This window comes from Alligator mississippiensis, chromosome 1 (assembly GCF_030867095.1).
Source record: "Alligator mississippiensis isolate rAllMis1 chromosome 1, rAllMis1, whole genome shotgun sequence".
In the NCBI taxonomy this organism is placed as follows: domain Eukaryota; kingdom Metazoa; phylum Chordata; order Crocodylia; family Alligatoridae; genus Alligator; species Alligator mississippiensis.
Genome location: NC_081824.1, coordinates 213443539 through 213457498, shown reverse-complemented (window position 1 = coordinate 213457498; position 13960 = coordinate 213443539). Strand labels below are relative to the sequence as shown.

The 13960-nt window shown below is 51.9% G+C and overlaps 2 protein-coding genes across 3 annotated transcripts in view; one reads left to right on the top strand and one right to left on the bottom strand.

Moving 5' to 3' along the window:
• The window catches only part of WDPCP (WD repeat containing planar cell polarity effector), a 292599-nt gene extending 289785 nt beyond the window's left edge, over window positions 1–2814 (top strand). For both annotated transcript variants that reach the window (XM_014595109.3, XM_019500762.2), the window contains exon 19: window positions 2015–2814. In XM_014595109.3, the coding sequence (XP_014450595.1) occupies window positions 2015–2065 (51 nt within the window). In that variant the 3' untranslated portion in view covers window positions 2066–2814. The remainder of the gene's footprint in view (window positions 1–2014) is intronic.
• A 7074-nt stretch (window positions 2815–9888) lies between these two features.
• Window positions 9889–13267, bottom strand: OTX1 (orthodenticle homeobox 1). Its single transcript, XM_019500705.2, has 3 exons — window positions 13087–13267; window positions 12830–12981; window positions 9889–11494 (listed from the first exon to the last, which is right to left on the bottom strand). The coding sequence occupies exons 1-3, from the start codon at window positions 13181–13183 to the stop codon at window positions 10724–10726; spliced, it is 1020 nt and encodes a 339-aa protein (XP_019356250.2). The 5' UTR covers window positions 13184–13267; the 3' UTR covers window positions 9889–10723.
• Between the last annotated feature and the right edge of the window lie 693 nt (window positions 13268–13960).

Here is a 13960-nt window from a genome sequence, read left to right as displayed (position 1 = left end):
CAATTAAAACCACTGGATTCAACCACTCACCAGCCTACTTGCCAATTACATCTGATGGCATCCCTGTTAACATGTACGTGATGCATAGTGAGTGACGCTGGATCTTCAGTTCTTTGAGGTGTCAGTGTCAGTGCAGATCCCATGACCAGTTTTCTCTTCCCTAGAGCTTTTTTTGGTGTCATCAGATACTGTGGGCTCCACAGTGCAAGGAAACAGAGGGAAAGGCTGCAGCTCCTTGTAGAGGATCACGAGGAAACCTAGGAGACACTGCTATTCAAAGAAACCTAATCTTTCATGCATGAGAGGCAGAGGCACCCCTGGTGGGATGCTGCTTATTACCACCTACAGCATCCCAAAGAACCATGTTTACTTTAGGGCATTCTAACGCTCTTTCAGCAACTTTGCTACAGGACTTGAAGTATGGTGGACTTGGCCTGAGGGAATGATGTGACATTCACCTGCAAAGATAACCGTTGGTAGATCTACATCACAGTCATTGCAGCTCATGTAGCCATCCAATACATCTGCTATTTTTAAACTCACAATCTTGGAAACATTGCAGGCCACAAATCCCTCCTAAGAAGCTGGGTAAACACTTGGGTAGCTATCCCAAACACAGCTCCCTGCTGCTGCAGCTCCACTAGTAGCAGAACCCAAGCTGGCTCCAGAATGTCTGCACGCGCTTCATTCATTGCTGTCGGCAGCAGTGATCCCTTGATTCAAACATAATCTCTGCCACGGCTCATTGAGGTGGGTCTTGAAGTGACCTGAGTCCAATCCTTGAGCTGCAGAGCTGCCTGCAGAAGTTGCAGGTCTTTCCGCAAAGGAGACTCAACTGTAGGCTAGGATTTCTCTCCTTTTCCCTCCTCCGCTCTCTAGATACAGCCTCAGTTTCAATATTATATAGCCTTCAGTGTGCTATATAAAACTGCTTATTTTTATATAGAGATAGGAGAAACTATTTTTTTGCCTCATGAACAGCAATTCAGTAATGGCCAAGCGCCTCCTTAAAACAAGCCTTTTAATGTTCCTTAAATCTACCAGGCAGGGAAAATGCCAAACAAGAAGCTGGAAGTAAAATGTGGTTTGGTGGGGGGGTTCCCACATAGTAGTAAAAGTCTGGCTGTTGAAACGTTTTTTGCCTGTACCATACAGCTGTATGCACCGGAGTGCTGTTTAACATGAGCTCTATCTCTGTGGTAGAATATATATTCCATGAGATGGAGCTGCTGCTCTGGTTAATGCTGTCTATTAGATTGACAGGTTTTTTTTCCCTTTCCCTGAGAGTAAAGAGTCACATGAATCGCACTGAACTTACCAGCACACACAAGCTGGAAGCAGTCCTAACTCACACACCTTGTTGCTATCAATTTCCCATCTTTTTTAATTTAAGTTTATATGTTTTGTGTACCACAGCAGGACATAAACGTAATTCCACACCTAGCTGGCTCTACATCAAGAAGAGATAGCTACTTATATGTAATTCAAAGGGAAGCAATGACTCACTGGCTTATAGCACTTTCTATAACAAAGTATTTCACACTTTTTGTAAGAACATTAGTAATATAAATTATGAAACACCCATGTGTTTTGGGACATTCAGTTAAAGACATTTCATTAATAAATATTAGGACAAAAATGAGCTAGGTTTTCAGCCAGTCACATGCAGTGGGAGCATCTGATTTATGTGCATTTGTATATAATGTGTACGCTTTATCTGAAGACCTAGATGAAGAGGGCAATATAGCACAGCTTTGAAAACCCAGCTCTCTACATACTGGCATTAATACAATTTTATAATGTTCATCATAAGTTTTAATTATAAGGTAGACGAATAGCTTTTGCCTGTAAGCTTCTTTATAGAGTTAATTGGAGTAAATGTTTTGCTTTGTTCAAGTGTCCTTGTATTTCGTTTGGGCAGTTTTTCTAAAGTATAATGGTGCAAAACTGAAATCTTTCCTGTTTAATTTCTGTACTACAAAGAGTATACTTTTGTGTCTTTCTTTCTCCCCAGGAAACTGAAGGAAGTGGGTCTCTTAAAGTGGTACACTTTGGTCTAGTATAATCAAGACTGTGAATGCCTTCGCTTTCAAAAAACAAAAATGTAAGGCATGATTCATCTCTCCGACAACTTCGCGGGCAACTGTTTTTTAGCTGGCTTCTGTGAATCCTGAATCAGGCCCTTCAAGAGGAAGTTCAGGTCTACATTTCAGAAATGCTGTATTTAAAACACTAAATTGTTGCTTTATTTACAGGAATATATAGCTGCAAAAACGGAACCATATTTATGAAGGGTGATACAGTGAAATTTGCATCATGACATTTTATGACATACAAAATCTAATAAATTTGAATACTCCTATTATGGTAAACAATGTTGAAAGATTTTTTTTATTAAACAAGCCTATAAAGCTCACAGAGATCATTCTTTGTAATTCTCTATGCATTATATATTTTAACAATCTTCACTTGGATACAGATTTGAATTTCCACTCAAGGCTCTGAAAACCATTCTACTGAGATACTAGCAGATAAAATCTTCACTTGGGATACCTCTGTGAAAGAGCAGCCTTTCACAGTCAGCAGCATTTTTCTAAGAATGCTCTCAATTTTCATATCTAGATATATCATCTTAGTTGAATAACCATTATTTTGCCTGTAAAAAAAAGACATGGAACCTCTTAAACATCATGCCATTGGAGTCCAGATTTTAATCTTGCTCTTCTAACCACTAAGAGAAAATGTACTGAGAAAGTAACCTAACCTATTTCATTACTGTACTTTTTTTCTGAACTATTAAAAGAGAAAAGAACATTGTGATGAGTCTTCCTTCCCACCATTTGATGCAGAGTATCATGCATGTACACATGGTTTTATTCTACTGTATAGATACATGTGGTTTACACCTGATCTTTTGGACCATTCAGAAACTAAAACAGAAAGCCAACGATCTACTTGATGAAATTTTTGATTGCTGTGAATAAGTTGTATTTTTATTGAATAACCTGACTGAAAATAAAGGGTTGTTTGTTTACAGCAAATATGTTTTAAACATTTAAAAACATTTTGTTGACTAAAAATCTGCATTTGTATAACACATTAAAAACATTTTGTTGACAACAAAATCTGCATTTGTATAAAATGAATAATTTTGCTTTGTGATGGTCAGACATTTCCCTAAGAGCTAAAAGGCTGTTGAAATCTAACAGATGCTGAGTAGAGTGGTTTTGGTAGCAAAAGAAAATCCCCAATCTCTTTTAACAGTTTGTTTGTATCAGTGTATTCAGCTGAGTATATTAAAATCATGCTGAAAAACTTAAATCTCAAGTGAACAAAACTGCTAAAATGCATAAAATTTTACGTACGCGATGGGGAAAATATCAATAAAGAGAGAGCTATGAAACAGAGCAGTCTACCACAGGATCTCATTGCATACAGCTGTGTGTATAATGGATAGCTACTTCGTGCATCCTTACAGTAATTTGAGGAAAGCATGTGTTTTATATGATAGAGATTTAAATTTAATTTCCGAGATAGATGCAACACAACAACAGACCAAGGAAACCTCTCACTTGTTCTACAGAAAATGCTGAAATGTGTTACTTAGCTGTAGAGCTGTTTTGCTGAATTGCAGCCATATTTCTGTCACTACAAGTGATGGTCTATATGAGGGATTAATCTGACACCAGACAGTGATCCTTAATCCTCCAGTATATCATAATCTATTTACTTTGCATGCTAAGAGGATTTCAGTTTAAAAATATACAGGAAGTGATGCTAGAAATGTACATAAGATCAAGAATGCTATTTCCTAAAATCTCAGTTTTTAATAATTTTTTTTATGGCTTTCCTGGAGTTCTGTCCTGAAAAATGTTGAATAAGGATTTAGCTGGAAAGGGGCATATGTTTTCCTTTATACTCCAACCCTGTGACCATGTTCATCCTTCTTTTTCCCTGCAGTTTTTTGTGCTGTATATAAAATATGTGAAAAGACCTCTAGTGTAGCAAGGTCATTTTCTGGGAGTTGCCCTAGGTGATTTTATTGACAAATTCAAAAGAGGTTCTGAACTAGTGCAGGATTTATATATATATATATATATATATATATATATTACTACTTAGTTGATGAGTTGGCAGTGACTGCATAATCCCAAAATCAGCATGAGGAAAACCAAAAATAGTTGTGCACCCAGGTTCCTGACTCCTCTATAATCACCTATCTTCCTTATTTCACTCCAGAGAGGATGTTTACAAATACATTGTATACAATGTATCCTCTTGCATACTTGTACTGAAATTTGTTATAACTTAAATTTCTCTCGCTTTTTGTTCACGGTCTTCTCCATATTAGTACCTGGCTTTTTGTGTAAGGCTTTCCTTCCTTGCAGCACTCAGTCAATAATCTAGTTATTGTAGTATTGGGCATCAGGGGAATCTCCCTTCTGTCTTTCATACTGATAGTTTGATGTATGACTTGAGCCCAGTGATTCTCAACCAAGGCGCTGGGAGATCCTGTAAGGATACCATGGGGTGCCACACAGTATTAGCCCTGTTAGGTGTGCAAACACCTACACATGATTCACAAGATAAACCCAGAAATTTCAAATAGGAATCCACAGTGTCAGCACTTTCTGACCTGTTGCAGTCTTTCTGAGTTCTTTGCAACAGAAGAATTGCTCTATTATTTTTCCTTAGTCAAGAAATGAGTGAAATCTAGAAGCTGGCATTTTCCAGTGGATGCCTTGAGTCTAACAGGGTCAAAACCCACTGTTTTTGCCAGTTTACTAATTTCTACTTGCCTCTGTTTCCCCATCAGCAAAACAAGACCAATAATGAATACTGCCTGGAGCTTTGAAATATTTGGATGAAAAGTGTCATAAGGGTGCTAGGTGTCATGGCTAAAATTTATTTAATCTTCATTACACACCTGAGCACTAAGTACAAACAGAAGAACAGAGAAAGGGAATATTTTCAGTGTCAAGATTTTCAGACCTGGCTAACTAATTGTAAAAGAACAAATATATTGGAAAATAACAATGTAATTAATTAGGTCACATCCATGGCTCAAGACACACCTTTTTTTTCGTGATGTGTCAGAGGAAAAAAAAAAAAGACCAGCTCTGAGCAAGCATGTTCCAGAGCAGCACTGTTTTAAAGCACTGATCCTAGACCACTGATGAGAAAGAGTGAGCCTCAGACCCAACAGCTCTCAGCACTGTGATGTGCCTGAAGCGGTGAGCCACAGCCACCCGCAGCCCTGAACTGGCCCGTAGGGCACACATCTGCATGTATCTGAATGAGGAGGAGAGAGCCAAGTGTCTGCCAAACTTGAGAACAAATGTGTCTCCAATAAACTAGCATTGCAGCATCGCATCAACCAGCCCTTTAATTCTGGTGCTGCCAATTTGGCAACTTCCCTCAGCATTAAACTATTAAAAAACAAAACAAAACACAAAATGTCCTTGTTCCCCAAGACATCAGGCATGTTTAAAACATGCCATGTCACTAAACTGCATGCTACTCGACTGCTTCAAAATCAGATTTAAAAAACAATATTATAAATTGCCCATTTCCTTGAAGTCTTGCAGTCTGTAAAAAACTGTAACAATGCCCTGGTTTTCCTGCCAAGACCTGAGTGCAGGTCACTGTAGCTCAATCCTTAAGGAAGAAATTAACTTCCCATGTGTAAAACCTGACTGCTTGTGCTTTATTCAAGTGGAAACGTGAGGAGAGAATGGGTGCAGCATTGGCAGCCCAACCTAAGACTAGAGCACAGCCCTCCCATCTCGGTATTTGCAACTCTAGCAAACGCAGCTCCCTGAGTAGCAGCAGCATCCTATCCATGCCATTTCAGTGAGGTGCTAGAGCCAACGCGTGCTTATAATCATGGGATACACCGTCACGCTTGAGCACAGGGTGTGTGTATGTAGTTTGGAGCAGGAGCATAGTAAACAGCAATTAAACAGTCTGTTCATTAAATACAGCTTTTAATTGTCTAGAACCTCTTTTATGGAACAGGAACATTGCCTAGCAGTTTTCAACACATGAAACATTTTCACCTGAGCAAAGCTCTGAGCGCTTCCTAGAGTAACCCCAGGACTTAAGGGACAGGCAGATTTAAAATAAATAAATGAAAGCACCTAGGTTTTCAGATAAAGGCCTTATTCAATCCAGTCTGAAACAAGCCTTAAACAAGGAGCTTTCCAAAACTCTCAAAATGGACTCTATTCTTATGCCTCATTTGTTAGCTCAGTGAATTGCATTTTAAAAACAAAAAGTTTGTTCGCTAGTGAAAAGATGTTGGAGAAGTCATTGGCCTGAGATTGTGCAGTATAAATCCTGGAGCCCACCAAATGCCAGTATGGTTTTGTTATTAAACACATGAATCATCAATGTTGACTCACACCTGTTCTTCTGTAGGGAAAAGTTCAGAATCAAGCCGTCATCTACTTTGGATCTGCAGGCTGTACGAATGTGCCAGCATTCGACTGCACAGTAGAGTGGCGGACTAGCAATTCCATGGCAGCTTAAATACAGTAGTTAGCTGTGAAAATTAATAATGTAAACTTCTGAATAACCGCTCTGTGGCTTATTTGTATGTAAACCAAATCCTCACAGCCAGACAAGCCAGGGAGCCAGTTTTGGGGTGTGGAATTTTGCTGGCTCTTTCTGCTCAGATGCATTAATAACCCACTTGCTTCAGTTCCACCCTCCCCTGTGCCAAGCTGGGCCACTCAGGCCTTTTGTTTCAGCCTGTTTGAAGACGTGAGAAGGGAACACGGCTTCCATGTGCACGCTTGTTCTATTTTCGACCTGTCTGAGACACCTAGAAACAAGTTTCTGCCCTGGCTTAGGTCTCGCTTACTGCAGAATAAAAGCAGACTTACTGAAGCGTTACTGCACAGCACAGTGGCTTTCTCCCTTCACTTTTGCCTCCATATAATTTGTCCAGCTGTCCCTTGTGAACTGAAATACTTTTGGGAAGGTGATCCTGAGTGGCTTGAACAGGTAAGGCCCAATTTTGAAAGCAATTTAGGAAGGTTGAGTCTCACTGGCTGTCAATGGGATGTAGGACCAAATACAAATCAGCTGTGCAGGTACCTCCACTTAGGTGTTTAATAGTCTATGCAGAAACAGTTCTAGCAGGAGTCTCTCCTCTCTAGGCTGCAAAGTCACACAGGGAATGTTTACATGTGCATTAATGCAGTGCTGCTACTGTGAATTAAATTTAGTCCCGCTAGTATGCAGTACTACATAAATGGGCAACAGCTGGCACTAACGCACAGTAGCAATGGCACACGGTCTTATTTGTGATGCTTAATGCGCAGTAGACCCATTCTAATGTGGACTAGCACAGTTTTTGCCATGATGTGCTAATGCACAGTAGAATTAGTCTGGTGCGCATTAAACATCTCTTGTACACTCTTACCCAGTCTCCGGCTGGGCTCTTGCCAGCTTGGCTGCTCAGAAGGCGGGCATCAAGAGGAGGCAACCACCCTCTGACCTCCCACCCCCACTGCCCCCAGCCTAGTCCTTAGCCTGCTGGTCAGGACACACCCCTGGAAAGTAAGAAATAAGAATTTGACTCCTCTGAGGGTGAAGCAGACCTAGAAGCAAATTTTCCAGCTTTCAGGGCAAATGCTCTTATTCCTGGGCTTTTGGACAGAAGGTGGATACCACCTTTGTTTGAGAGTGATCATGGAGAGTTAAGTCAAGGCTGTGCTAGTTAGGGGTCCTGGTTGAGGCCGGTGCCTTCCCTTTCGGCAGTCTGGATCTGCAGCCCTGAGACAGGTGCCTAAATCCGGAGAAGCAGCTACATTCAGGCATGCCCGTATGCACAGTCTTTCCTACTGGTTACCTCCCTGGTCACAACCTAGGCACCCTGGGTCACCTTTAGGAGGCACCTATATCTCCTTGGATCTGGCCACAAGTTATTTCTAAAGACAGGACTTGCCCATTAAGTCACTTACGGACAGATCCTCAAAGGTATCTGTGAGCGCCTGGCCTTGGCCTTGCACTGCTGAGCAGTACAATGGCTACATACATTTAAACTCCTGGCCCTTTGTGTCCAGCCCAGCTCCCAAGAAGCTTTCAGAAAGACTACCCTTGCGTTTTCAATCATTGATTTGGCCCTTAACCTCCTCCCTGCTTCCATTTTATGACCTGTTGAATGGAAGTGTCTGTGTCTGACTCCCGAGCATGCCAAATGTAATGAATTCACTCCACATGCATAGGGACACACTACACATGGAAAACGTTCAGTTTGCAAAATGCAGCCACTCAAGGCAGGACATGACAAGGGGAAGGTGGTTTAATACAGAAAAAAGGCTAGCAGCAGTCTTTATTTACAGCGTGAGCAGGTACCAGTTTCCCACAGAGCTCCGACTTATTCCGCACGTGGGATGGACAGGTCTCGGGCAAGGTAACGTCAGCACAAGCCTGGCTGGGGCAACAGCCCACTGAAGCTAGTGAGACTAAAGGTGCAGCGTTAAAGCTTGCCCCACACGTAAGGACATGGTGAACTTGTCATGACTGAACTTGTGGACATGGCTGGTTTGTGGTCTTATTTGCTGCCATCCAACATCTGGACAGAGGTGCTTTTCCATGGGTTACAAGCTTCTCTGTGATGCCAATCATCAGACTCTCCCCAAGCTTCACAAACACTAATAAATGTATCCTCACAAGGCTGGTGAGGGTGGAGAGAATTATCATCCCCATTTTACAGATGCACTACGAGATCAAGCAGCTTGCCTCAGGTCCCAGCGACTTTTGCCAAAGTCCCTCAGAAAAGCCATCGTGCTCCCTACCAGACAGCAAGCCCACCAAACTCCTGCTGAAAAGGGAAAACTCTGAGCAACTTAAGACTATGCCTCTTCAGCCTGGAAATATTTTGACAGCTCCTTTAATTAGAGATCTTGCTACAAAAACTTATGCTTAGAAATGTGTGGAGAGCCTCGAAATGCTAAGTGTTATTGCGTGCCTCCAGCGCAGCATCTCTCTGTAAAACTGGATTTCAGCTTCCACGTCCCAAGGCATAGTCTAGCAGACTGCAACCCTCCACAGCCAACAGCACCTTCTGCTCCCTTCGGTAAATTTGGGTGGGTTTGGGTTGGGGTTTTTTTTAAAGAAGTGATCATTAATCTTTGTAAATGTACAAAACAGTCATGGCAAAGTTGTAGGGCGCTTGCCCTTCTAATCAAAAGATTCCCAGAGGTCTAGAAATAATAATCATTAAAAACAAAAAGGATTGCTTGCAAACCAGGCTGAAGCTCCGTGGCTCGGATGGTCATGGCCGAGGTTTGGCTAGGGAGGGGAGGCTCGGAGAGGGAGGACGAGGGCTCTGGGGGTCCCTGCCGGGCCTGCTTCCCCTGAAGCGACGCGGGAGGGGTGCACCGCACCGCGCTGGGTCGGCGATGGGCCGGGGGCGGCAAGGGGCCCGTGGGCCCGGCCGCGCCGGCAGGAGGGACGCCGGGCAGCGGCCCCTTGCCTCCCAAAGCGGGCCGGGCTCTCGGGCCCCCCAGGGCCGCGGCTCGCGCCCTCTGCCCGGCGCCTCGGGGCTGGCGGCCGCTCCCGCACGCCGGGCGCCCGGGCCCAGAGCGGCGCGAGCCGCCGGCGCGCACTCCTTGCGGCGGGGCCGGGCACAGGGCGCCCCGTCGAGGCCCCGCCACCCCCGGGCCTGAGGGGCGCCGCCGCCGCCCGCCTTTCGTTGCGGCGCGGCGGGGCCCGCTGCAAACGGCGCCCGGCCGCGCCGCCGCCCCCTGCCCGGCCCGGCCCGGCCCCGCGCCGCCAGCCCCGCGCCTGGCCGCGCCGTCGGGGACCAGGGCCCGGGGCGCTGCCCGCGCCCGCCTTTCGTTGCGCGCCGCCGCCCCCAAAACCCACCTGGCGCATCTCCCGCCGGCCCGGCCGGCGCCGCCTGCCCCGAGGGCTGCGGGCACCGCGCACGGGAGGGGAGACGCGCGGTTTCTTGCGGGGGCAGCGGGCACGGCCCGGGCAGCTCCCTCCCCTCCTGTCCTGTCCCCGCCGCGCCCGCAGCTCCGCCCCGCGCCTCCCCGGGCTGCGAGGCGGGAGAGAGGGGGGGCGGGCACGGGGCGCGGGGGGCTCCCGCTCGCCCCGCCGCGGGGAAGGGGAGGCAGAGGGGGAGGGTGCCCGGCCGCCCGCACCTGTCCCCGCGCCGGACCTCTGTGGCCGGCCCCGCGGAAGCACGACACGGACCAGGGGCGTCATTCGCTGAAGTTTATTGCGGGACACGGGGGAGAGGGGAGGGGAGGGGAGGGGAGGGGAGGGGAGGCCGCACATGCCCGCGCCCCGCGCACGGAGGCCTGTTCCCGCCGGGGGAGGGGGCGGGGGACGGGGACCGGGGACACAGAAGCGGGGCGGGGCGGGGCGGCGGCACGGGGGCATCACTAAACGCACTAGACAACGGGGCCCGCGGGCACGGGACTGGCGGGCCGGCTTTGCTTTTATTTTATCTTTTTTTTTTGCCTTTTTTCGTTTTGATTTTTTTTTGTTTTGTTTTTCGTTTGTGTGGTTTTGCCTTTCCTTTTCCCCTTGGCCCCGTCCCCGGGAGGGGGGGGCCCGCTCCGCCTCGGCGCCTGGTCCGCAGTCCGGGGCCCGCGCCCAGCCCCTGCCGTCCAGCGCGCGGGGCCGCCCCGCCGCGGGGCCAATAAATAAGAGTCGGTGCGGGGCAGGGCGGCGCGGGGCCGGGCGGGCGGAGGCCGGGGCCCTACAGCACCTGGAAGCGCCAGGACGCCTGGTCCTTGTAGTCCAGGCAGTCGGGGGAGTTGAAGTTGAGTTTCCAGGAGGCGGCGGCGGCGCCGGGCTCCTTGTAGTCCAGGCAGTCGGAGGAGTTGAAGGCCAGCCCCGCGCTGCCGTAGCCCTGGTGGTGGTGGTGGTGGTGGTGGTGGTGGTGGCCCGAGCTCTGGCTCAGCGGGTGGTGGTGGTGGCCGGGCATGGAGGATGGGCCCATGGGGCTGAGTTGGTGCGGGTGGTGGTGCGAGTGCATGGGCGCCAGGTAGGAGCTGCAATCCACGCCGCCGAAGTAGGAGGAGGAGGGCGGCGCGGGGTAGCCCTGCCCGTAGCCGCCGCCCTGGCCGTACGACATGGGGTAGGAGGCGGACGAGGCGCCGGGCACGGAGCGCTGCATGCACGAGGCGCTGCTGGGCGGCAGCGGCTCCGGCACCGACACGGCCACGGCCGAGGGCGCCGCGCCCGGGGAGATGGACGCCGGGCTCCAGATGGACGAGGCGGGCGTGCTCAGCGCCGCCGCCGCCGGGTTGCCCAGCGCCGCCGCCGCCGCCGCGGGGCCCGAGGAGTTGGAGCTGGACGAGGAGGACGAGGCGGAGCTGGAGGCGGCGGGCGGCGTGAACTGGCCGCTGCTCTCCGAGCCCGAGCTCTCCCGCGCCGGCGACGACTTCTTCTTGGCCGGCCGGGCCTTGGCGCCGCCGCCGCTCTGCTGCTGCTGCCGGCACTTGGCCCGCCGGTTCTTGAACCACACCTGCGGGGAGCGCGCGTCAGCTCGGCTCGGCCCCGGGCAGCACCCACGCCCAGCCGTCACCACCCGCACCCAGCCCGCACACCCCAGCCTCCGCTGTCGTGCCAACCCTGCCGGCTCCCAGCACCCTGTTCCCCCGGGCCTCGTGGCACCAGGCATGAAGGCCGGTGCCCCCCACAAGCACTCCCCTCCGTACGCGCGCTCCTGCCAGCAGAAAGTGGCCGCCGCCCTGGGCAGCCCCCCGCTGCACGTCTGTCGGCTGCTACCCGGCCCCGACAGGCCCACCACCTTTCAGCTCCTCTGCCCCTCCGTGCCCCTTCCAGCAAAGCTCTGCTCTGCACCAGGCCCACCCTGGCCTGGAAGAACAGGCCTGCTAGGCACACAGCCCCATCCTCCAGCAGGGCACTGGGCCCCCAGCCCACAAGACATGCCAAAAGCCTTAGCACAGGGCACCACGCTGAGCCCACTGCAGTCTTTCCGGGAACAGGGGATCCTGCGCCCAGTTTCCCCCGCCACTCCAGCAGCGGGCCAGCCCTGTGCCCACACGGCCCTGGCCCCTCACCCGCTCCATGCTACAGCACCCTACGCTCACCCAGCCCCGCACCTGCTCCCGGCTTGTCCTCACTACAGCACCCAGCTGGCTCTCCCCAGGAACAGTCATGCCAAGCTACTTCCCCTTTTCCTGAAATACCCCTCTAGGAAGAGGGGCCTGGTGTGCTCAGCACAGCACCCATGGCAGGGAGGAACCACGGAGAGATCAGCACCCAGCTTCCAGCATCTAAAGCAGCACCCTTCACCCTAGCTCTCCCTTCTCCAAAGGAGGAAAAGGGAAACTGGCCCCACAGCTACTGCCCCAGCACAGCACCCAGCTTTGCTACCCATCCAGCTCCTGCTGCCCTGGCAGAGGAAATCCCACCCTCCTCTCCCGCAGCATAGGCCCTCTGCCCCCACCGCACCCGGCTCTTGCAGCCCCCAGCCGAGAGGGTGCTGGTCACAAAGCTGCTTCACTCCCGCCCTGGAAGAAGGGTGCCCAGGGAGTGCTCGCGGCTGCCAGGGGAAGGGGCATGGGGGAGGCCTGCGCAGAGGCTGCAGTGGCTACTACCACACAGGCCCGCCAGGCAGGAGCACGAAGGCCCGTGCCAGGCAGGCAGGATGCGCCACAGGCAGCCTGGTCGGCCCCGCACGCCGCACTGCCCTGCCGTGCCTCAGAGGTGGGGCGGCTCCGGCCCGGCTGCCAGGGGATGCTGCGCTCCCGGCGAAGGCGGGGCCCAGGCGGCAGAGCCCCGCACGTCGCGGCCCTTCCCGGGGGCCGCAGCCCGCGCCCGCCCCGCAGCACACCTGGACGCGGGACTCGGGCAGGTTGATCTTGAGCGCCACCTCCTCGCGCATGAAGATGTCCGGGTAGCGGGTCTTGGCGAAAAGCGCCTCCAGCACGTCCAGCTGCGAGCGGGTGAAGGTGGTGCGCTCCCGCCGCTGCTTCCGCGGGGTGGCTGCGGGCCGGGGACACACACGGAGGTCAGAGGCGGGCCCGGGGCGGTGGGCCCCTACGGCGCGGCCCCAGCGCCCGCCCCAGCCCCAGCCCCCGCGCCGCTCACCGGGGTAGCCCACGGAGGGGTGCAGCAGGTCCATGGCGGGCCCCGCCAGCCCCAGCCCGTTCATGCCGTACGGGGGCTGTTTGAGGTAAGACATCATGCTAGAGGCTGGCGGCGGCCCCGCGGCTCGGGTGGCGACGGGGCGGGCTCGGCTCGGCTCGGCTCGGCTCGGCTCGGCTCCGGGCGGCTCCGCGCCAGCTGCGGGGACACACACACACGCATGCACGGACCGGCATCGGGCGGCGAGGGGCGCGCGGGGCAGCGCCCGGCTGTGCCGAGCGGGGCGGTGCTGGCCGGGCGCGGGGCGCTGCGGGAGCCCGTCCCGACGGCCGAGCGCAGCGAGGGCTGAGCCCGCACCGCGCTGCGAGAGCTCCGCCGCCAGAGTTTGGGCTTGCCCGCGGGAGGGAGGGAGGGAGCGAGGGAGAGTGCGTGTGTGTCAAGGTGTGTGCGCGTGTCAGGGCGTGTGTGTGTGCTGGGGGAGTCGTTTCCCTACTGCCGAGACCTGACCGGAGTTGCACTCGCAGAGACCTTGCGAGGAGAGACAACTCGACAGGGAGTTCGGGCTCGTCAGCGGGAGAGAAACAGAGAGAGAGAGAAATTACCTACCTACGTGTATATACCTACCTGTATGTGTGTGTACCTACCCGTGTGTGCGTGCCTATGTAAGGATGTGCGTGTGTGCGTGTCGGGGGGGGGGGGGGGAGCGCCCTTCCCTGCTGCTCAGTCCAGGGCTCCTCCTGGCTGGAGCTGGAGCTGGAGGGAGCCGTGTCCCCACGGGGACACCCCTAGGATAACTCCGCCGGGGCTTGTCAAGTGTGTGAGAGAGAGGCAGAAAGTTTACGCTTGTCACAAATGCGTGCGTGTGCAAGTGCGGGTG

Coding starts and splice junctions, on each gene's coding strand:
- OTX1 (XM_019500705.2), bottom strand. CDS start 13,183: ATGATGTCTTACCTCAAACAGCCCCCGTACGGCATGAACGGGCTGGGG. Junction 12,982..13,086: donor CCCCTCCGTGGGCTACCCCG/GTGAGCGGCGCG, acceptor CCCGGCCCGCAG/CCACCCCGCGGAAGCAGCGG. Junction 11,495..12,829: donor TGCCCGAGTCCCGCGTCCAG/GTGTGCTGCGGG, acceptor CGCTCCCCGCAG/GTGTGGTTCAAGAACCGGCG.